Source organism: Haliotis cracherodii, unplaced genomic scaffold (genome assembly GCF_022045235.1).
Source record: "Haliotis cracherodii isolate W230 unplaced genomic scaffold, xgHalCrac1.p SCAF_5, whole genome shotgun sequence".
In the NCBI taxonomy this organism is placed as follows: domain Eukaryota; kingdom Metazoa; phylum Mollusca; class Gastropoda; order Lepetellida; family Haliotidae; genus Haliotis; species Haliotis cracherodii.
Genome location: NW_027266308.1, coordinates 7,372,479 through 7,399,492, shown reverse-complemented (window position 1 = coordinate 7,399,492; position 27,014 = coordinate 7,372,479). Strand labels below are relative to the sequence as shown.

General features: G+C 40.3%; 1 protein-coding gene across 3 annotated transcripts in view; it reads left to right on the top strand.

The window, feature by feature from the left end:
- LOC139442089 (YLP motif-containing protein 1-like) overlaps positions 1 to 26,685 on the top strand; it is a 56,706-nt gene extending 30,021 nt beyond the window's left edge. For all 3 annotated transcript variants that reach the window (XM_071222874.1, XM_071222875.1, XM_071222873.1), the window contains exons 16-22: positions 1,124 to 1,207; positions 2,147 to 2,230; positions 3,073 to 3,210; positions 13,836 to 13,884; positions 15,098 to 15,213; positions 15,849 to 16,005; positions 24,994 to 26,685. In XM_071222874.1, coding sequence (XP_071078975.1) covers positions 1,124 to 1,207; positions 2,147 to 2,230; positions 3,073 to 3,210; positions 13,836 to 13,884; positions 15,098 to 15,213; positions 15,849 to 15,995 — 618 coding nt within the window. In that variant the 3' untranslated portion in view covers positions 15,996 to 16,005; positions 24,994 to 26,685. The remainder of the gene's footprint in view (positions 1 to 1,123; positions 1,208 to 2,146; positions 2,231 to 3,072; positions 3,211 to 13,835; positions 13,885 to 15,097; positions 15,214 to 15,848; positions 16,006 to 24,993) is intronic.
- The last annotated feature ends 329 nt before the right edge of the window (positions 26,686 to 27,014 follow it).

Sequence of the window (27,014 nt, the reverse complement as noted above, 5' to 3'; positions counted from 1 at the left end):
CTGTGACATGCGTACCCACCATCAGTTGTTGAGAGTTTGTAGACTGCCATCTTGATACAGCAGTCAAATATTGCTGGCTGTAAGATAAATTGTTTGTTTGTTTGTTTGTTTGTTTAACACAGCACGCATAGCAATATTCCAGCTATGATGGTGGTCTGTGAATAATCGAGTCTGAACCAGAAAATCCAGTGATTGATATTATGAACAACGATCCATGCCATCGGGGTATGCTGACGCCCCATCAACCAAGTCACTGAGTCTGACCACCCGATTCATATAGGTGCCTCTTACGACAAGCATAGGTTGCTAGGGGTAACCTGACAGGGTAACACATAACACAGGGATGTGAAATCTCCGCGGAAACGTGGAAAATCACGTTTTTTAAAACTGTAGTCCTCGGAAAAAATCATCTTCCGCGTAAAAATATATGAAGAAAACATTCCGAAAAATATTATCGAAAACCGGACACCCGTCGGGGATTATCCTGTTTTCGATCAGAGGTTTCAACATCATGGGTTTTTGGACATCATACGTTTCTATCACGAATACTTGCACTGTAACGTGAATGAGATGTTTTACATTTGTTAATGTGATTAGCGAGAAAACTATGAATGTTTCTTCAGCGTCCGAAAAAATATAACATGGGGATATATGTTGTATTAATGCCTTATGTTTGCAATGGAGTTTTGATTTTTTCAACGAAAAGTAAGTAAGTACAAGCTGATTTTTTTTCAATATGCTTCAACATCGGGAAAGAGTCAGACATTGCATGCTTGTGACAGTTGTCCTTGTGTCTAGGGGGTGGGGGGTGAAATTTAGGGCAGTGTGCGGAAGCTATGCCCGATGTTTTTAATAGTACTGATTTAACTTTGAAATTTTACTGCATCCGTCATTTTTGTCTATTTGACTTATTGACTTTTGCCATTGACTTATAACATTTCTTGGTGTAAATGTTGGCCAAACTGCACTAAACTGCTTAAAATGCAATCGAATGTTTAAAAAGATTCGGGGGGTGGGTGGGTGGGGGGGGCTTGCCTCCAGACCCCCCCTAGACTTTTCCTCTATTTTCCGGAAAACCTGATAACAGGAAATCACTCACTCACTCATTGATTTACTATAACAGGTGTACATTGCCAGCGTTCAGGCTGATGTGAACACCTGTGCCAAGAGGAACACGCACAAGTTCAAGCTGACGGACATTGAGAAGGTGAGGAATGTCATCAGGTGGGAACAAAGTGTGAAGCTCATTTCTGGTGTCCCCTGCCGTGATATTGCTGGAATATTGCTAAAAGCGGAGTAAAACCATACTCACTCACTCACTCACTCATCAGGTGGGTTGATACAAAGTGCACATTGTGCCTAGTACAGAGACCTGACTGGTGGCTGCAGAAACCAGAGCTCTTGGTCAACCAAATTCCCATTCCACAATCGGGGGCATGGGTGGCCCAGTCGTCTAAGGCGTCGCGATTCGCTGTGCAGAGTTGCGTCCCTTGGGCACGCCAGAAACCTATGCTTGTGGGTTCGAATCCCGGTTTGCCCTGATTATGTTTCTAGTTTTGTCAGCACCATACCCGTGCTCGTGGGTTTCACCGAAGTGGTAAACATCTGAGACCTGCATCACCTGGGGCTTTCCTCCCACATTAAGCTGTCATGCCGTGATATAACTGGAATACTGTTAAAAGCAGCGTTAAACCAAACTCACTCATTCACCCATTCCACAATCGACAAACGACTATTGGATGTTATTAGATTATCATAGAGTTGTTATATGTAATTGTTCTGTATTCCAATTGAATTTGTTTTCCACATGTTTACTGAATTTTAAGAACTGATAGCTAAAATTATAATGCATTCAAAATAGATTTAGTCATTTCTGTTTTATTCATTGTAGTGCTACTGTTTAATTGATTGTGGTGCTACTGTTTTATTCATTGTGGTGCTACTGTTTTATTCATTGTGGTGCTACTTTATTTAAACTGCAGTAGACAGTGGTGAGTTTTGAGAAGATGAGGATGTTGAATATAGAATTGACGAAGGTCACCTTCATGAGATTTGTTTCTTCCAATATGGTGATGACTGTTATGTGACACTTGTGTGACACTTGTGTGACACTTGTGTGACTATTATGTGACAATTGTGCGAACAGATCCAGAAGAAGTGGGAGGAGACGCCCAGACACTTCCTCCATCTAGACATCCGCTGGCTGCTGCAGGAAGACTCCATACAGGAGGTCAGTGTACAGGGGGGTGTGTGGGGTGGGTCTGTGGGGTGAGGGAAGTGTGGGGGGGCGTGGGTGACATGGAAGAGACGACCCTGGGACACTTCCTCCACCTAGACATCCGCTGGCTGCTGCAGGAAGACTCCATACAGGAGGTCAGTGTACAGGGGGGTCTGTGGGGTGAGGGAAGTGTAGGGGGCGTGTCAGGGAAGGGATGTGTGTACATGTGTGGGTGAGGGGGAAGAAATGCCCAGACACTTCCTCCATCTAGACATCCGCTGGCTGCTACAGGAAGACTCCATACAGGAGGTCAGTGTACAGGGGGGTGCGTGGGGTGGGTCTGTGGGGTGGGGGTGCCTGGGTGACGGGGAAGAGACGACCCTGGGACACTTCCTCCACCTAGACATTTGCTGGCTGCCTCAGGAAGACTTGATACAGGAAGTTGGCCAAGGGAGGGGTGTTTGGGGTGGGTCTGTAGGGGTAAGGGAAGGGATGTGTGTACATGTGTGGGGTGGGTCTGTGGGGTAAGGGAAGTGTAGGGGGGGGCGTGTCAGGGAAGGGATGTGTGTACAGGTGTGGGGTGAGGGAAGTGTAGGGGGCGTGTCAGGGAAGGGATGTGTGTACATGTGTGGGTGAGGGGGAAGAAATGCCCAGACACTTCCTCCATTTAGACATCTGCTGGCTGCTACAGGAAGACTCCAGACAAGAGGTCAGTGTACAGGGTGGGGTATGGGGTGAGGCTGTCAGGGTAAGGGAAGTGTGGGGGGCGTGTCAGGGAAGGGATGTGTGTACACACCCAGACTACAGACAAGAGGTCAGCATCACTGTCTGTACTGTCACAATGTCTCCCACAGGTGGAGATGGAGGACCTCCCAGATGATGCAGTGGCTGAGGACAAGGACAACACATCGGTGAAGAAAGGGAAGTCCGACAGGAAGCACAAGACTGACGATGATGACGATGTTGAGGTGGAGCTTCATGGCTTTGGTGGGGTAAGTGGGAAGGTTCTCTCACAGACGTGTGCTTCCACTGAGGCTCCTAACGTTGTACTGTATGTGCTGTGTGACCTTGATGACCTTCCAGTTGCCTTTCAGCCGCTGGTGTCACCCAAGGTAGGTGCTTGACAACTCCTTTCTTTCTTCAAGTGTCCTGACTTTGAGGATGTCAAATCCCAATATAGAATTACTATCCCATGTTACTTTAAATATAAACTAAAATAAAATATCTAGTGCCAAACACAATGGAAAACAAATAAATAGTAAGAAGTATGCACTCATTTACATCCTCATAATTAAACCCTAACATTTCCTAAACTCAAATTACACAATGTGGTGTTATATCCAATAAGCTATTTGCAAATACATCACACAGTAGTATGCCAATTGAAATTAACACTATGGCCTTGAGTTTAATCAAAGATTTTGAATTATATTCAGTTTCAATTTGGGATGTTGTTTTTTATGACACAGGTAATTTTTTTACTTGATACACACCTGTCATAAATATACAATGACCTGTTCTATTCCTTAGTTTTACCATTGCTGCTGTGGATAGTTTCAGAATTGTGTGTTTCAATGCTTCGTTATTCAGTCCTGGTAACATGACTACATTATTACATTTCAATGATTACATTATTACATTTCAATGATTACATTATTACATTTTCAATGATTACATTATTACATTTCAATGATTACATTATTACATTTCAATGATTACATTATTACATTTTCAATGATTACATTATTACATTTCAATGATTACATTATTACATTTCAATGATTACATTATTACATTTTCAATGATTACATTATTACATTTCAATGATTACATTATTACATTTCAATGATCCGTTATATATCTTACTAGAAAGGTATCCAATATCGTGCCTACATCAGTCATGTTTTATAGCATGGTCTGCGTTTTAAAAAATACAAACGAATGACAATACATCGGGACACGTTGACGCGAAGCGAATGTTTATTTTTTTTGACGATGAAGATATGGCAACAATGTGGTAAGTACCCATAGATACTAGCAAGATGAGGGATGTGGAGTTAGTCAAACATGATGTGAACATGTTTTACCTTAAACATATTCACTGGTTCTGAATGAAGCTTGGCATAAATATCAAAATATGTTATATTTTCTTCAATTAGTCTATCACAAGGTGCAATGGATGTATGTGCTAATAGCCATCTAGTTTACACTCATATTGTGTGCTCTCACAACCAGCATGTCACACAAGTTCGTGTGACTCAACAATTTCTGTTTTCTATTTAATTCATAAGGTTGCATTTAAATGCTGGATTTAAATAAGAAAAGAAAATTCCATTTTCCAGTGATTGGCAAAGTCATGCGTCATGTGCCAATGCATATAATTTTAAAAAATGGCAAAAAAGTACAGCCTGCATGTCCAGTAGGTATCTTACCTGTGTCAAATTTCCGTTGACAGCCCAAAAAAGTAAATTTTGTCATCTTGACCAATGAATCGCCGAATTTCCGCCATCTTTCTTTACACTACTGTACTAATTCATACGAAATCGTTTCATGTTTTTGTTCATCACGAAAGGTTCCAATTATGTAGGATTTGAACTGAGTACGTCATTTGCTCAGTGCTATTTATTGCATTTCTTGCGTCACCATATGATTTAGTTGAGACTGAGGTGCAAATTTGGAACCGGGTGACTGGCCTCGAGGTCCATGGAAGACACCCCACCCCCTCCCTGCTTTTAGACAACCGCGATATTCCTAAAGTGGAATGCAGGACGGATGATATCGGGGTTTTTTGTGCAGCGTGTGCACTTGAGTATTATTGCTATTTAGTGAATAGTTTACAGTCAAAAAAACATTGTTTTGCTTCAGTTGAACAAAGGGAGATCACAAACTTGGTCAATGAAAATATGAATTTTGCAATAGGACATCACGAGATATGATGATTTACCATCTCAATTGCAGTTCTTGTTACCCTTGGGGGGGCACGGGTGGCCCAGTCGTCTAAGGCGCTGCGATTCGCTGTGCAGAGTTGCGTCCCTTGAGTAGCCAGAAACCTATGATTGTGGGTTCGAATCCCGGTTCGCCCCGATTATGTTTCTAGGTTTGTCAGCACCATACCTGTGTTCGTGGGTTTCACCGAAGTGGTAAACGTCTGAGACCTGCATCACTTGGGGCTTTCCTCCCACATTAAGCTGACATGCTGTGATATAACTGGAATACTGTTAAAAGCGGCGTTAAACGCAACTCACTCACTAAGTCACTTGTTACCCTTGGCATTGTGTTTCATACAGAGAGATTAAGATCACGTTGTCCCTGTGAGTATTTGTCTCTTGAACTATGTAAATGGCAGTCACATGTTCACACATTTTCTCCCAGATCTATGGGTGAATCAGTTCAGAAATAGCCAATAACATAACTTAAGTGAATCTTTATGCAATGATAGGAAGAAATAATATCTGAAACTGTTATTTTACCAGGGATAATATGTTGTCATATCGTGTTATTGTAGTTGTAGCTATACAAGATTTATCAAAAATAATATTAACTATAAGCGTTGCACTTTGGTATGTTGCCGGATTTGAATTTTATGAAATAGTTTAATGAGTTGAGGTTATCCGCGGTCTTGCTATTTGCGATCGCAAATTTTAACATGAAATAGTCAAACTACTACAAATATTACTTAACGAGTCCAAGTATGGCATTTATGGTCTATGATCCATTCTCTGACAACTAAGGTTCATTTCAACGGAACCAATAGTGGTAAACTGTTTTTTGTTGCTGAAAATATCATTGCGTTGGAGGGATGTGCTGATTCGTTCAAACACAATTTCCCCAAAATTAATGTAAACAGGATTGAAGAAAATGTGAATAAAATTGATAAAATAGATTACAATCCTTTTATCCAGATATACAGTGTGCACTTTTTATTACACGATAGTGTAACAGCAGGATTAGCTTGCGTAATTCAATACAGATTTGTTGATATGCTGTTTCCGATTGCGATTACGGGAAGATGTTTCAGAGGTAAAATGAAAAATATGGGAGTCAATGATTACCCGGTGGTTTAAGCGAAAACGCGGTATCGTGAAGCACATTATCGCGAGGGACGACAGAGTTTCGTTTGTAAGTTTGCACAGCAATATTTCTTGATGATATGACATGTTATTGTTTAAAGTTCAAGATTAAGAATATATTGAACTGAAATGTTTTGTTCAGCTGCAATCTGTTGAATTTATCAATGGCTCATAGAGTAAAATTTATGGCCAATACTTGCCAAAAATGACCCATATTTGTCCAAAATAGCCCATACAATTCGTAATCATTGAGCCAAAAGGCCCATGATGAAAATTTCTTTCCCAATTACAGTAAAACATGGATATAATGAACTACAAGGGACCGGAGAAATCAGTTCGTTATATCCGTTGTTCGTTTTAGACGTTTTCGCTCAGAAACATCCGCCATCTTGGATAAAACAAAACACAATACATTGTGTTGATTCGCCGCTGATTGCGTACAGCCACTTGTCAGTGACATTTGACACTGAGTTAGATTTAACAGTTCGCTATACACATCACTAATTAGTGATAGATGGGTTTGTCCGTGATCAGATATCAGTTCGCTGTATCCGTTAGTTCGCTGTAGTTCGTTATATACGTAAATTTTATATGATATCATGTTGGAGATAAATCGGGGAATTTTGAACAGTTCGTTGTCTCCGTTTGTTCGCTCTATTCGTATTCGTTATATCCGTATTCTACTGTACTGATTTTCAGGAAATAGGACTTTACCCCCACCAACAGACATGAGCAACGTACATTAAACGTTGTGATGGTGGAATTGTCTGCAAGTGAGTCTGTGATCTGCAAGTGAGTCTGTGGTCTGCAAGTGAGTCTGTGGTCTGCAAGTGAGTCTGTGGTCTGCAAGTGAGTCTGTGGTCTGCAAGTGAGTCTGTGGTCTGCAAGTGAGTCTGTAGTTCCTGCAACTGCGTGCAGCACCATCAGCTGTATATGATGTGCATCCTCTTCATCTCGCTGCCGACCCAGATAGAATCCAGCATGTGTTAATGTAGTGTAAAGTCAATAGCACACCAAAACATACACTTGCATATTCCAGCTGAAAGGCAAACAATACTTGATTACCCTGTGTATTATGTCTCCATTCTGTGATGATAAATACCCTGGAACCATTCACAACCAATTTGCCGCCATCTCTACTGAGCGCCAATAAGCGGTGCTATTTACTGTTGGATTGGATTAAGGTAAGGATATGTACCATTCCACTGGGGATGGGGTGGGGGGAGTCGCATTGATTTTGTGTCGCATTTTTGGCTGGGGGTCAGCGGTTGTATTATGAACTTCTAATCTTTTTTTCAAGTTCAACAAACTTGTTGGATACAGAAATTAATTGTCGGTGGACCCAACAGATTGCTATGCCGTCTCTCCAATTCTGTAAGTTCGTTCATTTGAACTTGTGGCAAATAATAATGCCCACGTTATACTTGGTGTCACATGGCATCACTGACTATAAAATCAGCGGGATATCATCACCTGGCTTATTTTCTGAATCCAGATATGCATAAAATATGCAGTCTAAATCCCCATAATTAAATTAATTTAAATTAAATTAAATTTAAATAAATAAAAAAAATTGCATACATATATGCATGACAAATTTATGAAACCACGAATTATCCAGTGTAGCCTTTTCAACTTGCATGCTCATATGTCTTTACAGGTCTACATTTACTGATTGAATGCAGGCATTACCTACACATAAACTCTACTGCAGTGAATAATGCACAAGAGTGCTGTCTTGTTATACAAGTTAGAAGTCACCTGAAACAGCTTTTTTAAGAATTTATGGCTAATTAATTCTTTGGAAAGAGTTCTACTGTCAATTAATGTGAGTAAATATTCAGTGGCTGCCAAATTGCCTGGAGCCATGTGAATCTGGTAGGTTTTATTTCTCATGTTTCAACAGGGGCATGGGTGGCCCAGTCGTCTAAGGCACCATGATTCGCTGAGCAGAATTGCGTCCCTTGGGCACGCCAGAAACTTAGGTTGTGGGTCCGAATCCTGGTTCGCCCCGATTATGTTTCCAGATTTGTCAGCACCATACCCCTGCTCGTGGGTTTCACCGAAGTGGTAAACGTCTGAGACCTGCATTACTTCGGGCTTTCCTCCCACATTAAGCTGACATGCTGTGATATAACTGGAATACTGTTAAAAGCGGTGTGAAACCCAACTCACTCACTCCTGTTTCAATAAATGTTAAGACTAGTTTCAACAGCCACATGTTTGCTACCCCAATGTTTTGTGATACCCTGATACCATCTTGTAAATCATTGTCTTCTGACAATACAATATGAATGAACAATAAGTGGATAGATCACTTGAGCAAGGAGTGAACACTGACACATATCACAAATTCATTATATGTTTGTATCAGTCACATTTTCATCATTCATCTTATCAGCCTACCTGTCTTGATGTTGTATTGCAAACCACGCCCTGCAATATATGTCCACGGTCCATGTTATGTGTTCTCTAAAAGCAGGCTAGTTCCATCCTAAATCTGCTTACTTAGCTACTTTTAACCAACAAGTTTGTGTTTGCGACCAGTTCACACAACACTCATCACTTGTCGGGTTGTACAACACTATCAATGGAATGACGAGAGATCAAACCAAATAAGGTGGAAACTTGGGTCATTTAAACATTCAGTAAGAAAATAGTAAAAAACAATTTATTATCATTCTATAAAGGTGATATTAAGTGTTCTTCTTTAGTATACACGCTCTATACCCAATGATTCTGTTAGTCATTCCACCCATTTTAAAATAATTAAAGTAATTTAAAGATTCTGCTTCCTCTGTGAAAGAGGTAGAATATTGTTCAAGTGTTTTATTCAAGGTCCACATTGATAATGCGCTCTAAGGGTACTACCAGATGGGCAGGATTTGCTGGCCTTTTATCAAACACATCGTATCTTCACTATTTGATAGTGATTCATAAACAATGCTTGTGATATAATCGCAATTGTGCAATGGAGATTTCTTTTGAGAATGGAAATGTGGTTTTTTTTGGTTATAGTAAGAGGCACAATTCAGATATTTCAAGTTTACAGTTTTTCTCTTGAAAGTATCTTTGCCAATAGTTTTGCCAATAATTTAACAATGTTGAAATTATAAGAATTTGAACTGAAACATTGTTGACAAAGAAGATGACATGTCAGAATCTTCACGGAAACATTGTTGACAGAAGGTTAATATGTTGAGACATGTGAACATGTACACTGAAACTTTGTTGACAGTAGATAAATATGTAACATATAAATAGCTGCACTGAAACATTGTTGACAGTGGATTCTTAACTTGACATCTGTGAACAGCTGCACTGAAACATTGTTGACAATGGATTCATAACTTGACATCTGTGAACAGCTGCACTGAAACATTGTTGACAATGGATTCATAACTTGACATCTGTGAACAGCTGCACTGAAACATTGACAATGGATTCATAACTTGACATCTGTGAACAGCTGCACTGAAATATTGTTGACAGTGGATTCATAACTTGACATCTGTGAACAGCTGCACTGAAATATTGTTGACAGTGGATTCATAACTTGACATCTGTGAACAGCTGCACTGAAACATTGTTGACAGTGGATTCATAACTTGACATCTGTGAACCTACATGTACATAGAAGCCAATACACTTTGAGACGCGATTCCGCGATACTTTACGCTCACCGATCTCGCGTCAATAAAATCTTACATCCCCAAAAGCTTACAATCTAATATACTCATCATCATGTCAATTTGTGCGCATATTATCATAACTGACAACGGTCTACCAGAAGAAGCAGGTGTGTGGTTTTGTCCCGCATCTCTTTTTGCAAACTAATTATGCTTTGTAAGGATAACATATATGGATGTTCGACATCCCTATTACAAGTAGGAGAGATGATTCGATGTACACCGAAATGTTGCTTGATAACGGTGTTAGAACCTACACCGAAACGTCACTTGATAACGGTGTCAGTACCTACACCAAAACGTCACTTGATAACAGTGTCAGTACCTACACCGAAATGTCGCTCCTTATTGTAATAAGGACAATGAAGGAAGTTGTTCATCTATATATCTTATCCTTACTTTGAACTCCAACTTCGAAATGCCTCTCAGAGAAGTAATTATGCTAAGGTAATGACATAAAAAGATCTTCAGGTGTGTTGATCTTTTTCCGTTAATTTCTGATGCTCCTCACTAGAGAAATATTGAATGTATTGTTTGTAGTCAGCAGGTTGCTAATGATGAAAATATAAGTGCTGTACAAAGTTTAAATGGGGCTAAGGATCGCCCATAATGTGCAAATTTGAACCTACCCACCACCGGATTATTGAAACTCTGTCAGTCTTGCATACACTTACAAGATATATTTAATTAAGAAATGAACGGCTCATGGTCATTGTTTATCTTACAATAAAACACTGCAAGGAGAATAAACTATGTCTATTGTGTAGAGCCTCTTTGAGGATGATAATAAAATGTACAAGCTTTAAAAATATTTACCCAAATTTAAATAATCATTACTCCCTCAATAGAATCTGGCCTTGGCAATATCTGATATGTCCATTTTATGCACATGTGGGTATTTCCGGTATATTCTCACAAACTTCACATCGATTACTTGTTCCTTTTCTCCCAATACCGATTGTCATATCTCTCCCCACCTTCGGATGCGATATTTCGGACAGCGCGTTTATCTGCGTTGCCCATCTACATCTGTGGGGAACAACTCAGTAGACACTCCCCTCTCAAAAATGTCGTCCAATATATGACGTCATCAAGTTGCGATCACATGTTTGATTTCCAGAAACGACTTCATGATAGTACAATGTTTTATCGTGAAATAAACCATGCTTCGATCTTCATTGTTCTTTGCGATTTATCACGTAACTATCTTATGTCATTTATTGTTACGAAATCGCGGTTCCTTGTCAGTTTACAAATATGAAGGCGCAGTACGTACACGCAATGGTTATTACTCTCACACGAAATATACATGTCGCTGGAATATTTGAAGTTGCAAGCCAAACTCATCTTGATAGTTAATGTGTTAGTGAAAATTGTATTTCACAAAGTTGTAGAAAAATATACAATCTCATTAATATTTGTAAAAATCTCATTACCGTGATATAAATCCCATTCATTTTGTGACATGTTCTCCCATACATACCATTTCCCAGGCTAAACCCTGTGTACATTTGTTCGATACTAATGTGTACTTGATGACCCCTGTTGTCATTGGTATAAATTGTGTACGTACTTCTTTAAACTGATGTTAAGAAGAACTATTATTATGAAAGTAATAAGTTAGCTTTTATTGCTAGAAGCATTTGTTGACTCATAACCTGATGCGATCAAATGGATGTACTGCAAACATGGAGTTAACATGGCGTTAACATAGAGTTAACATGGCGTTAACATAGAGTTAACATAGAGTTGACATAGAGTTAACCTGCCAGGGTTGATCCATGATTTTTGGCCTCTGTTAAGCACCAGTAGGACTGTGCATGAAAGTCTCGGAGCTTATCATTTAGATAAGATTATGACAATAATGTGTTGTAATTCTGTGTTGTGTTTGTGACTAATACTTCTTTTGCAGGCGTTTTCTTGACAATGGAGCTGTTTCAAAAAAAAGAATTGTGATGCATGTACTTTTGTTGATGTGAATTGATGGAAAAAGATATTCCATGTATGTTTTATTACGATTCATATTCATATTTTTGTAATGATGGCACTTTAAATAATGCATTCATCGAACCAAAATGAAAAGTGCTGTCACCAGCATGTCACAGTTTGTCGTGCTGTGGACACGGGGAGTCATCATGACTCACTACATTTGAGTCATGAGCACAGTTTGGAGAATCCTGCTAGTGGAGTTTTATATCCAGTCTACAAAATATTAAAATAAATAAAATCATTAACATTCTGTTGATTGAAACATTGAAAAATAAATCATTTCTGGTAGAGTCCCCAGAAACCAACTGACTAAATAATATATTGAGTCAAGTATAACCCACTGAGACTATGGTCAGGTGTTTGGGATGTAAACCATGTTGTGGGGGGACCCTGTCATTATGCTACCAGTGCCGTAGCCAGCCGGGGGGCAGGGGGGGCAGTTGCCCCCCTAGATTTTTCATAGAAACAGTTTTAATTGAATCAATTTGGGGACAAGTGAAACTTGTACAAATATTTGCCCCCCTGTAAAAAAAAGTTAACTACGGCCGAGCCTACTAAGTTTTCCCCATATAAAGGTGTGTGTGCTGCCAGAATTTCTGTTGTTCATGAACAAAGTGTTCCAAAGTTTTCAAACTGAAGAAGTCTGGATTAAAAGGGGTTCACGCCCCTTACTTACTTGCACCTAATATTATATATCAGGGATTTACCTTGATCTTTTCCCTGTGGGTATTCCGGGATAAAATTGGTCCCCAACAATCTTTGCTGGTTATAAGAAGTGATCAGATGTTTGATGGTCTAGCTCAGTGAGTTGGTTGATAGTTTGTGATCCTACCCCTGTGGCTTGACTATATCGATCACTGGGTTGTCTGGTCCAGACCTGATTATTTACAGGCCACCATTATGATTTATATATCTGTAGTATATTGCAGTAAACTGTCTGAACATTGTCGTATTTCTTATCAGAAATACATTGTAAGTCTTTCGTACCTGCTTCAATTTAATTTGTTTCAGTCATTCCAACCTTGATGTTTTTTTCACTTCCAATGGGATTCTCTGTGGATATTAATTGAATCCGTTCTTAATTTTTATGCATTACAATTAGGATGCAATATTTTGTATGCAGTGAAATACTGTATACATGCGCATCTAGAACGCTTGTGTGCAATCCAGCTGCACCCTAGCATCATGAAAGGTTAATACTGGAACATTCAAACCTAACGTTTTATCATTATATTTATTTACTGATACAGTCTTCCCTTTTACGTATTCCTAGAATACTGCTAAAAGCAGCGTAAAATAATACTCACTCGCTTCCCTTTTTCATGTTTTGCCTTGATTCTTGTAGATTTTACAAGTGTTAAGTTTATGATTTAATATTCCAGATTTTTTCATTTCTTGATGAACCTTATTGCATACTGAAAATAATTTGATTTTTATAGTTATGTATAATTTATGTTTATTCAGCCAAGAAGGTTTGATATCAGAAAATGTCTTGACACCAAGCCATGGTAGACCTAATATTTAATTTCCAAACATTTTACATAAGTTGTAGATAAATATAAGTATAAAATGTCAATGACAGAGAATGATCAATCTTGATTATGTGCCGAAACCGATTCCGTTGGTCGTAAAAGGCAAAATAGCGGATCTCTATCCATGATGCAGGCAGGAAAAGACGATCCCATTTTCAGACACCACGGAGACACACAAGATGGAATGTTGGTTCTAACACAAGATTGTTGTGTGTGGAGTTCACAGAGTTGAGCTGCATTTGACGTATAGTGGATCAGCAGACACTGGCTCCTACACTTCTCTCTCTGGCTGTGTGTGTAACTGTAGCTAACCCCTGTCCACCTGTCTGTTCTCCAGGTCTACCAGAAGTCCAAATGGGAGATCGAAGCATCAGAGGAACAGTTAGGTGAGTGGTATTGAGAGCAGTGTGTGAGACTGACAATGTGTATTTTACTCTTGTAATACCCTCATATGTCGATCAGCAATGCTTTAGATGTCAGTACCTTAATAGAGATTTGTCAACTCGCTTTTTGAACTTTATGTTGTGCAGTATGGATGGGCTGCGTACTTAGATGGTTAAAACTGGCAGTCTTCTGGTTCGAACTTGCAGTTTCCTGGTTTGTACTGGCAGACTTCTGGTTTGTACTAGCAGTCTTCTGGTTTGTAGTGGAAGCCTTCTGGTTTGTATTGGCAGTCTTCTGGTTTGTCCTGGCAGTCTTCTCGTTCATACTGGCAGTCTTCTGGTTTGTCCTGGCAGTCTTCTGGTCTGTACTGGCAGTCTTCTGGTTTGTCCTGGCAGTCTTCTGGTTCATACTGGCAGTCTTCTGGTTCATACTGGCAGTCTTCTGGTTCATATTGGCAGTCTTCTTGTTCATACTGGCAGTCTTCTGGTTTGTATTGGCAGTCTTCTGGTTTGTACTGGCAGACTTCTGGTTTGTGCTAGCAGTCTTCTGGTTTGTAGTGGAAGCCTTCTGGTTTGTATTGGCAGTCTTCTGGTCTGTACTGGCAGTCTTCTGGTTAGTACTGGCAGTCTTCTGTTTAGTACTGGCAGTCTTCTGGTTAGTACTGGCAGTCTTCTGGTTTGTCCCGACAGTCTTCTGGTTTGTACCGGCAGACTTCTGGTTTGTACTAGCAACCTTCTGGTTAACAAATTCATGATCAAAACCCAGGTGTACCTGGATTCACATTGGGACTGGGTAGAGACTTTGGTCTGTGGAACCCTGAGACACCTAAGTGTGCTCCTTATTCTTTGGAACCCTGAGACACCCAAGTGTGCTTCTTACTCTGTGGAACCCTGAGACATCCAAATGTGCTTCTTACTCTGTGGAACCCTGAGACACCCAAATGTGCTTCTTACTCTGTGGAACCCTGAGACATCCAAGTGTGATCCTTGGTCATGTGCTCATGGGTTTCATCATCAAATCTCTGTGTTAATGTATGGGAATTACTGTCATCTTAGAACTCTGATTACTTTGTGGCCCTGAATTGAGGGGTTTCTGCCACAAGCTGTCACACAGTGATATAATGTTCAATAACTGTTGAAACTGGTGTGACACTTACACACACACTGTGTAATGATATACAACAGACATACCAACAGTGACCATGTTGTGTTTCAGACAAGCTCGACGGCCTCCGTCTCAACAAGAGGAAGAGGAGTCCGTCTCCACAGAGTCTAGATGACTATCTACAACTGGACTATTTTAATCGTATGTCCGAACCGGGCAAAAAGAGGGTGAGTGGTTATTCTGAGAAAACTGCGAACAATTTGTTCGACTGCATGCAACAAATATTGATATTATTCCCGAATATTAATATTGATATTCAATTTATATTTCCTTCTTTTATTGCAAGTATAGATAGATCACATTGTATGAATATTCAACAAATTGAGCACTTGCTACGAATGTCTACTGAGTTGAAGGCATTTGTTGTAAGGGGAAGTAACTCTTACAAGCTTATCAATAATGGGGACCTGGTTGTTTCATCCAACCTAAACAGACTTATAAATATTGTCAGTTTCACTGTTAATTGAAATCATTATTCTGGGGGAAAAAACCATGCATGTCTGAACTGAAAAAAAGATTGTTTCAAACATTCTTCCTTGTTTTGAAATTACATCTCAGTTGTACAAAATGTTCTTTGAGAGTAGTTCGCTCGGCACGCCGAAGACCTGGGTCATTGGTACAATGTGTGAAGCCCATTTCTGGTGTCCCCCGCCATGATATTGCTGGAATATTGCTAAAAGTGGCGTTAAACCATACTCACTCACTCTTTGAGAGTAATGACCTCAGCATACGAGTTTAAGTTTGATCTTGTCCTTGATGCATTGTTTGGCGATGTCTTTGAGCAAGTTTTCTGCCGTTGCAGGTTCGGTGGGCAGATGTAGAGGAACGTCAGCATCAGAGTCGAAGGCGCGAGATCGGGTTTATCGTTGGCCAGACGCAGCGAGACTGGGAGAGAATCACAGATGATGACTTTGCTCATAGGGCACTGAATCAAACAAAATACTTTTAAGCTGTTAAAGGTAGCTACCCCGATTTATCATGTTGACATTCATTGAACTGACATCCTTCATTGTTGAATATTAAACAAGTACACTGTAACTGATAGTCGCAGAAGATGTATATGGTACAGAGACATTTCAGGACAATCTCAGTGTCCAGGCCGTAGGTCATAAGAGTAGATGATAAACTTCACATCAGAAGGAAAGGCCTTTTCTAAGTGTGTTGGTCGTCCTTCATGTCAGCTCTGATGCCTGGCCTGTGGCAGTGTTTTGATGTTTGTCCCAAACTAACACTGAAGTATTTCATTCCCTTCCTCTGCGTCAGTGTTGGGACTGGAGTTGGTAGAAGTCCGACTTTGTCCACAGGGAGTGAGAACCTCTACTTGTGTGTGTTGATTTGATTTGATTTAGACTTCATTTATTGACAAAGTCAATAGGATTGGACAAAGGTGTGTCACTTGATCCTCTCCTTACATAAAGTTATACATGTGATTAGAAGGTAGTGTACATTTCATGTTAATAATAACACATATTATGCAAATAAAGAGTGTATATGTACAAGAAATGGGCTGGGCAGATGAGGAAATTAGGTTAGGTTGCAGTTGGTATCATGAGGTCTGGGGACAATGAGTTTGGGGATGATAAAGTTGGTATCATGAGTGGCATGATGAGGTCAGGTGGCAATGAGGTCAGGTGACAATGATGTGGGCCGTCAATGAGGTCAGGTGACACTGATGTGGGCCGGCAATGAGGTCAGGTGACAATGATGTGGGCCGGCAATGAGGTCAGGTGACACTGATGTGGGCCGGCAATGAGGTCGGGTGACAATGATGTGGGCCGGCAATGAGGTCAGGTGACAATGATGTGAGACGGCAATGAGTTCAGGTGACAATGATGTGGGCCGGCAATGAGGTCAGGTGACACTGATGTGGGCTGGCAATGAGGTCAGGTGACACTGATGTGGGCTGGCAATGAGGTCAGGTGACACTGATGTGGGCTGGCAATGAGTTCAGGTGACAATGATGTGGGCCGGCAATGAGGTCAGGTGACAATGATGTGGGCCAGCAATGAGTTCAGGTGACAATGATGTGGACCGGCAATGAGGTCAGGTGACAATGATGTGGGCCGGCAATGAGGTCGGGTGACAATGATGTGGGCCGGCAATGAGGTCGGGTGACAATGATGTGGGCCAGCAATGAGGTCAGGTGACAATGATGTGGGCCAGCAATGAGGTCAGGTGACAATGATGTGGACCGGCAATGAGGTCGGGTGACAATGATGTGGGCCAGCAATGAGGTCAGGTGACAATGATGTGGGCCAGCAATGAGGTCAGGTGACAGTGATGTGGGCTGGCAATGACGTCAGGTGACAGTGATGTGGGCTGGCAATGAGGTCAGGTGACAGTGATGTGGGCCGGCAATGAGGTCAGGTAACAATGATGTGGGCCGGCAATGAGGTCAGGTGACAATGATGTGGGCCAACAATGAGGTCAGGTGAAAAGTGACGTGGGCAGGCAATCATTTCTGGGTCATGACATGACGAGAATTATCCTTGGACTATGTGGACATATTTACGTAATCTTGCGAACCTTTATATGAGCTTAACACCTATGGATATCTTGAAACCATGACAAGTTTTCCATGGCCACACTAACACCCACATTAAATGTGGATGTAGTTAAACATATGTGCTGACTTTTTTCCAGATATGAAGGAAAACAGTTCACAGACTTATCAAATAGGTTGTCCATCTTGGATTCATTTTTATGTTTCTATCATCATGATGAATCATAATTTAATTTTTCAGACAGAGATAGCAAATTGTTTTCAATGAGTGACACAACACTCCAATGAACAAGCATTTCTCCTCATTAAAAGTGTAACCTATCCTCAGGTTCAGCGTGGAACTGCCAACATAATAATTATGAGTGGTGATAAAGGAACATGGAATTATCTGTAGAACTTTGTGTATCTCTAAAGGCTGGGTGTATCAACAGCTTGTGTTTCACACATTCACTCCGCTGATGCTATCGAGGGCTATTTGCATGCAATTGGAGCCCAACTTTCCCCCACATATCTAACAAGGCTAATGGTCAATTGTATTAGGGGTCTTCAAGACGCTCACAGATAACTTGCACAAGAGGCTTTTGTGGGTGGAACCAGAGGTGTTTTATGAATATCCTTGTTTTAGTTTGTTTTACTGGCGAATATATTTTCTTTTTTTATAAAGGATTCACTGACAAAATACCAATATTTCACCATTTTTTTCAGCTTAAGCATGTTTTTAACAGTGAGTCATGATGTTTGTAGACTTTAATCAACAAAATGTTTTTTTTGTTTTTTTCAAAAAAAAAATCTTTTGCCCATTCATGTTGTCTTTGTTTTGTATGTGGATATAATTTTAATGAAATGATTTACCGGATTTACAGGAATATAATTTGTAAACATTTGCTGGACTGAGTTATACATCAGCTCAAGGCTTGACCAAGTGATGGTTGTGACTGAACTGACAGGTCATTGTTCCCCTGCCTCTCAATCACACTTCTCCTTGTTCTCTTCATCCACAGAGAGATCAGTCACCTTCATAAGATGTAGATATATTTACATCAATTCCCCACCCTCAGCTCAGGCTTAGTCTGCAATAAGTGATAACAGCCAGGGATTTACCTTGGCCTTTCTGCTCCTGGAGATTTGAGGTCATGCTTGTGGAGGTCCCGAAGTGGTAGTCCCATAGTGGTCCCATAGTGGGAGTGCCAAAGTAGGGCTCCCAAAGTGGGGGTGCCAAAGTGGGGGTCCTAAAGGGGGGGTGCCAAAGTAGGGCTCCCAAAGTGGGGGTGCCAAAGTAGGGCTCCCAAAGTGGGGGTCCTAAAGTGGGGGTTCCATAGTGGGGGTGCCAAAATTGGGGTCCAAAAGTGGGGGTGCCAAAGTAGGGCTCCCAAAGTGGAGGTGCCAAAGTGGGGGTCCTAAACTGGGGGATGCAAAGTAGGGCTCCCGAAGTGGGGGTCCTAAAGTGGGGGTCCTAAAGTGGGGGTCCCATAGTGGGGGTGCCAAAATGGGGGTCCCAAAGAGAGGTGCCAAAAAGGGGGTCCCATAGAGGGGATCCCATAGAGGGGATGCCAAAGTTGGGCTACAAAGTGAAGGTCCAAAAGTGGAGGTGCCAAAGTGGGGGCCCCAGGGTGACCACTGTACACAAATAAAGACTTCTTATACAGATGAGCTTTTCCTTGTTTGAAACAAAATTTAGCAACTGAGTGAAGAAAATCAGAAATAAACAGTAAAGTGTGTGTGTGCCTGCTACACTGGTTCATATTGAATCTGTTTTAAGGATGTGCTTTTCCATTGTTAAAGTGCATATTCTCTGAAACATGACCTTCAAGGATGTGTTTGTTCTTTGTTAAAGTGCATATACCCTGAAATATCACATTCAGTGATGTGCTTGTTCATTGCTAAAGTGTATATTCCCTGAAACATGACCTTCAAGGATGTGCTTGTCCTTCATTAAATTGTATATTCCCTGAAACATCACATTCAAGGATGTGCTTGTCCTTCGTTAAAGTGTATTCCCTGAAACATCACATTCAATGATGTGCTTGTTCACTGTTAAAGTGCATGTACCCTGAAACATCACATTCAAGGATGTGCTTGTTCATTGTTAAAGTGCATATACCTTGAAACATCACATTCAATGATGTGTTTGTCCATTGCTTAAGTGCATATACCCTGAAACATCACATTCAAGGGTGTGCTTGTCCTTCGTTAAAGTGCATATACCCTGAAACATCACATTCAATGATGTGCTTGTCCATTGTTAAAGTGCATATACCCTGAAATGTCACTTTCAAGGGTGTGCTTGTCCTTTGTTAAAGTGCATATACCCTGAAACATCACATTCAATGATGTGCTTGTTCATTGTTAAAGTGCATATACCCTGAAACAACACATTCAATGATGTGCTTGTACATTGTTAAAGTGCATATACTCTGAAACATGACCTTCAAGGATGTGCTTGTTCATTGCTAAAGTGTATATTCCCTGAAACATGACCTTCAAGGATGTGCTTGTCCTTCGTTAAAGTGTATATTCTCTGAAACATCACATTCAAGTATGTGCTTGTCCTTTGTTAAAGTGTATTCCCTGAAACATCACATTCAAGTATGAGCTTGTCCTTTGTTAAATTGCAAGAGTATATTCCTTCACATGGTATCACGACCTCCGCTGAAACTTTCCTGAAACATCACCAAGTTTGGTGTGTTTGAGCACAGCAGCGGTCCTTGTTATCCCGACCCCAGTATCAGAATGTATACACATCACACATTCATCACTCAACAGCGCTTATGTGTTTTATCTAGCATGTGAAACAGTCACCTTTAAAGACAGATAGCACTAGTTGTCTGAAGCATGTGTTAAACAAGCAGGTTGATCTCATGCAGCTCTAGATGCATATCCCCGTTATCACGCTTTCCCCTGCCATTTGGACGTTACGTCACAATAACAACAGTGTTCCTGTTACCCTTTGATAAAGATAACATTGGCACAATGTTCAACACACACGTCTATGTTAAAACGTAATGATCTTTATTGTATTTTTTTGTGAAATATTGTTTGACCTATTTTTCGATCCCAGAATGAATATGAATTTTTTAATTGAGATGTGGACATCAAGAAGCGAGGGCAATTTCCAAATGGGAAAACTTTGAGGATGTTTTCATGTTTATGTCTCAGCGAGAGATGACACTGGGTCTAGTGTCACGCTATTGTTTACACCTCATGCAATTAATGAGCCTTCGCCTGGCCTGCATGCAGATTCCCTGCATGATAAGGCAGCCAAGTTTATGTTCAACCAATTTGAAGGGAATCCTGGGTCACATCATTCCGAAAATTCCCTCATATTTTCTCATGATAATCAGTATTTATATAAACTTGACATATTGTGTCTATTTCTATAAAGTGTTTAAAAGTGTAAATGGCCTCTCTAAAGTTGTCGCTATCTTGTTATACGTAAGTGTTTAAACACGTGTGTCAGCATGCGAAGACACCACCCACATTGTATATCCCGCCAGGGTTAGTAGCGAGTGCGGAGGCGGCAGATAGCTTCTTGTCACTCACACAGCCAGCGCTATCACCTACTACAAAGATGCTGTAGGAGACACTATTTGAAAATGTTGGTGTGCGGTTACTATGTTGCACTTCCAAATGTAAACATTGATAGAGATGCCACTTTTCTAAAACCACAATTTCCTGGAGTCATATTTACAAGAGTTGCCCATGAAGCTATCTGCAAGGTGAGCTAAGCAATTGCGAGCTGGTGATACAATCAAAGCTTTATCCTCCCTCCCTCCCTCTCTCGGATTCTTACCTCCCCTGCCTCTGCCAGCCCTGCGTTTGTTGAAGCGACGATGGATGTGAACCAGCATGCTCTTTTACGCTTAATATATTGGATAAATCCAAGTGCCAAGGTGGACCACCCAAATAAATTTCTCAATTAAATGGATTTTTTCCCATCCAATGAAGGATTGTGAAATGAAAAATTTCAAATGTGTTTGCATGTGGCAGAGAATGTATGAGTGAGTTAGTCATCGGCAGATATCAGCGGATCTGCCGCTGGAATTGGCCCTTCACTACATAAAGCTAAGCAGATTGGGTTGAAATCAGTCTCTATTACCATTAATGTGATGTGAGATGGGTTGATAGCCCTAGCTACATGGCTTCTATATACACAGCGCCCCTATCTCACAAACCTCGGAGTATTTTGGAAGAAACAATCTGTGCAGACCTCCATAAATTAGACATCTTTTCAAACAGAGAGTGGGCCAAGTTAGTTGCCATTGGGTTCCCACTTGTAATTAGAGTGGTGTAACTCAGTCAAGAGGTATCGAGGACACTGGGGACTGTTTAATTGGGCACTCGGACTGCTGCGTACACATTTCTTCTGATTGTAAATTGGATCTGGATAGCTTGGAGCACTGACAAGCTTTTTAACAAGTTAAACCAACTTGTCATTTGACTTGGTTTGCTTTTTTGCTATAACATTTTTATCTCAATGTATATATTTGGTAAAAAGAAAATAAATGAAAAATTTATGGATTAATTTTTTTCAGATAATATAAGTGTTATCTATGTGTTTTCTGTAATAATAATAATAATAATAGTAGTAGTAGTAGTAGTAGTAGTAGTAGTAGTAGTAGTAGTAGTAATAATAATAATGATAGTAATAATAAAAACAGTGCCAGGATCGGCCAAACACTCTTTGCTTCATGTTTTATTTTAATCTGTACATAATCATGATAATAATAGAATAATAATAATAATAATAATAATATGGGTGTCACCCTTTAGACCTGTGAACAGAACATTCTTGGCGGAATCGTCCAGATGGTTACATTTTCTGAGTAGTGAATCCAGGGTAGTTGTGTCCACATTATCATATATAAACACTCACAACGGTTATCGTGCAATGTCCGAGTTTCCGGACAAATGGGGTTTCACATTACTCCATGTTAAGAAAACAAGCAGGTCAAGTAATCAAATAATTTGTGTAAATCGGGTGCATGTCCTGAAGGTGCCTTTACTTGAATTTAAAACGTATAGCAATCTTCATTAAAATCAGATCTTCTCGCTGCCGCTAAACAAAGATTTGAGGCCATCCCATTACGGGTCACGTCAGACTGACCAATGGAATTACTGACAAGAAGTCGACTTTAGCCAATCAGGAGGCAGCTTTCTCATGCTTTACGGCACTAATTTCAAAATGGCGACTATGCTTTGAAACATATTTTGACAAATTCTCGGATAAAAATTAGCGGAATACCCCGTTTTAACGTTTTCAAGGCTGCATGATTAGAAATCACATTCTGACTGTCACTTCCATGATCTGGTAAGCGATGCTCTGATTGCTTGGAAGAAAGGTCGTTCTGACGTGACCCCTAATGGGATCTCCTCAGATCTTTGTTTAGTGGTAGCGAGAACTAAGATCTGATTTTAATGAGATTGAAACATACAGTTTCCATATGCATGCCAGGCATTATTCATAACAACAAGCACCTTCCACCACACCTGTACAATTAATGCATAATTAGTAAGTCACTCTCAGTCTAGTAAGTAGGAAATTCCCACTTTATCAAGCACAAGAATTAATGAGTTTGTAACGAAAGCATGCGTCCTCTGACATAGCGGTCTCCATCGGTCTTCTCAAGTCTAGCCTGCAGAAACTCAAAGCCGCAGATTGTGGAGACGACCTCATGAGTAATACCACTTGAATTTATAGGCACACAGCTACTTACAAAGCTCTTTGCAGGGTTTGGTGTTTCCCAGCAAGTCACAGGTCCTATATTTCATTCTAGTGTTTACATATGTAAGTAGGTAGGTGGAGGGGCTGTGCCTGTGATGTTGGGAGCTTATCCTGTGGAAGTTGATACTTCTATCTGCTGATGTCAAGACGATTGCCCACAACATTAATTGATTATAAGAAAGTGCCGAGGACCCATTATGAAGAGATGGGATGTTTGTGGCTATGTGGTTTTATTCCCTCCTCTTTGATGTTCATCTGTATCGCTCACATGTCTACACTGGAGGTTATCACCAAATTAGCTTTTTGAGAATGCAATTACAATTTTTATTAAGGAAGCTTGACTTTTACTTCTCTTTTCTTTCATTAGCTATAGTATCTTTTAGATAGATGTTTTACTTTGTTCCCATGTGACCATGTAAGAAGTCTTTGTCCTTATGCTGATGCTTCTAACAACTTGAAGAAAACAAGGTCTTGTTTTAGTTAACAACAGAGATAGAGCAACGATAAAACTAGAAATAAATGGGTCTGTTTTGAGATGAAGATGGAATATTGAACATTCCGTTACACATTGCAATGATGGAGACCCGTGAAGATCAGGGGTAGAATAGGTCTTCAGCAACCCATGCTTGTCGTAAAAGGCGACTATGTTTGTCGTAAGAGGCGACTGACGGGATCGGGTGGTCAGGCTCGCTGACTTGGTTGATGCATGTCATCGATCGCAATTGTGTGGATCGATGCTCATGATATTAATTACTGGTTTGTCTGGTCCAGACTCAATTATTTACAGAATGCTGTCATATAACTGGAATATTGCTGAGTGAGGCGTTAAACAACAAACAAACAAACAATGATGGAAGTACAATGTGGTCTGATATGAAACATTTCAGCTCTGCATCAGGGTCTTCAAATTGAATATGAATATTCTTGAACACTAATGAATGTCATTGTATCCCAATTCTGTAGAATTATGCTCATGATATCAACCACTGTATTGTCTGGTCTAACTCTTTTTTTTACTGATCGCCTTCATATATCTGGATTATTGCTGAGTGTTGTTAAATCACAAAGAAACAAACTTGGCTTACCGAATCATAACCTGGATGTCACTTGGGAAGTGTGGAGAATAATTAGTCTTCAGCATCCAATTCTTGTTTGTGACCCATGAACATCTGGGTAAGAATAGGTCTTCAGCAACCAAAGCTTGCAGTTAAAAGTGACAGTGCTTGTCGTACAAAGCAAATAACCGTATAGGGTGGTCAGGCTCACTGATTTGGTTGATGCATGTCATCAAATGCCAATTGCATGGATCGATGCTCATGATGTCAGTCGCTGGATTGTCTGGTCCGAACAGTGTTATTTATAGGTCGTCATCATATAGCTGGAATATTGCTGAGTGTGGTGTTAAATCACAAACAAACAAACCAACAGACATGGATCTAGTGGACAGGCTCTGTGACTTGGCTGATAGTGTCCTATTGCGTTGTTCATTGTTCATGCCTTCAGGCACTCGTTTGTCTATTCATGATTATTCATAATATTGTTGAGATATTGCTGACTGTGGAGAACAAAAACTCATGATCTCCCATATAACATTCCTATTGCTAGGTTTCTGTACTGTAAATGAGTGTCAACAATATGATATCAAGTCATCTATGTTCAAGGGAAGGTTGTCATAAGTCAGACTAAGTCACTGATATTGTGTGTCTTGCTAATCTTTTGCAGAAAAGTCTTCCTGGCTGAGCTTGTTCAGTGTGAGATATGGACTGTGGGTGAATCAACAGCATCTGAGAGACCCCTCAGCATCTCTGGAAAACATCCAAGACAACATCATGAGGTATTGACAATACTTGTGGAGGATGGAAGAAGAATGTTGATCAATAGGAACAGACTCCAGATTTTCCCATGGGGGTTAGGTCAACAAAAAGGTCACAAGATCTCTGGGCATTTGCAGAGGACTTCCAACAGAGCCACCAATACAGCGACAGTGCCGTGTGGACGAGAACAGCCTACAAGCCTTCCTGGGAATGGTCATCTGCTCTTCTGTTGAAAAGCTTTAGTATTCACCATGTTGATAGGATGAGGAAATTTCAAGGCCATGTTCCCACCACATGATCCTGCTATATTATGGCAAAGATTTGTATGTCCATGAGCTGATCCTCCAGAAGCATGGCAGGGCTTCTGATGGAAGACACCACATATTTACAACCATGAGCCATCTCTGTATTTTTTACATAAATACAAAACAGATTTTAGTTCATGTGGTCAAAGATGTCATTTCTTGTTTTAAGATGAATAAAGTTTAAGATATGTTTGAATGAGTGCATGCTTTGTAAATACTGAGTGCATGATTTCTTTCACCGTTGATGTACACTGCCTCTCACGATCTTGCAGCCTCATCATGGCGCCCCCCAGAAGAGAACAGCCTTGCTTTTGCATTAAAGCTTGTAGATTTGTTGTTGTACTGTAGTCTGTTTTTATGTTGCTGCTGCAGCTGTTGTGTATCCTCATTGTTGTGCAGTAAAGAAGAACCATTTGATTGTCACGGCCATGAGGACCACCAGGCTTGACACAACAGTCTGGATAAGAAGCCAACCAGGACATTGTCAACAGTTCAGAACAACATATATTCACTGTTCCTTTGTACATGGTGTGTTGTAAATATTTTTTCTTTAAGGTTTCATCATTCTTTGAGCTTGAAGAATGTCTCATGATTTTTATGTGTCCACATCTTTATAAAAATTGCCCCAACTTGTAAATACCGCATGTAATTGGAAGGTCTTGTCTTGTGCTACTTACACTGCTGACAATGTGGGAACATCAGCATTTGACATGATTTGTGACAGTGAAAACCCCTAATTGACATGTATGTTTTAAGTAATACCCGTATGTCCTGTCACACAGGAATGGGTCTTTTTAACATTTCCTTAGTGTTTTAATGTAAGATTACAATTTGGTGTAAGTATAATACTTTTACATGCAGAATAACATGCTTGCTCTAATCACCTTCATTCAATTTCATCAGGAGGAGGTCCCAGGTTTGAAGGGTACAATGAGTGAAGCCCTTTTGTGATATTGCTGGAATATTGCTGAAAGAAGGTGTAAAATTATGTTTACTCACACAGAACATGCCTGAATAGAATACTTTTCATTCGGTCCACGTAGAAGTGATCATATGTAGTATTTGTCAGTGTTTTGAAGTACAGTATTCGCCCAGCCACCATATGTGTGTGTGTGTATACAGACGAGTGATGCAGCTGTTGAAGTATCTAGGACTGGTGGATATCATCCTGTAGTGATTACATGAACAAGGAATATCAAATGTCAGCATTAGCAATTCGTTCATGCTTGTTGTTTTATAACTCTGTCACTTTAATGTTTTTCATGCACATTTGTCGCCAAATTGTAGTCATTCGTCTGGTCAATAAACATGTATTGAAAGAACGGTAGAATTGTTGATATAAAGTTTCAGGAATCACAGAGGACCCTTCCAGCATCTGCACGTGTAAGTATTGTATGCATGGCACCTGAGGTCAATCCAAGTTCCAGATAGGTAGCTCAATCTGAATTGCAGCTCATGTTAATAGGATGACATGGCCATGTAGTTCGTCGTGCTGAATTGAGTAGCAAGGTTGCTTTTGTTACCCTACCTGTTGGAACATCCCTCAGTACTGAACTCCTGATCTTTACTTCAGAGGTGCAAGAACTCTCTGGTCAGGTATTACTTGAACAGTGTGTTTTATTGC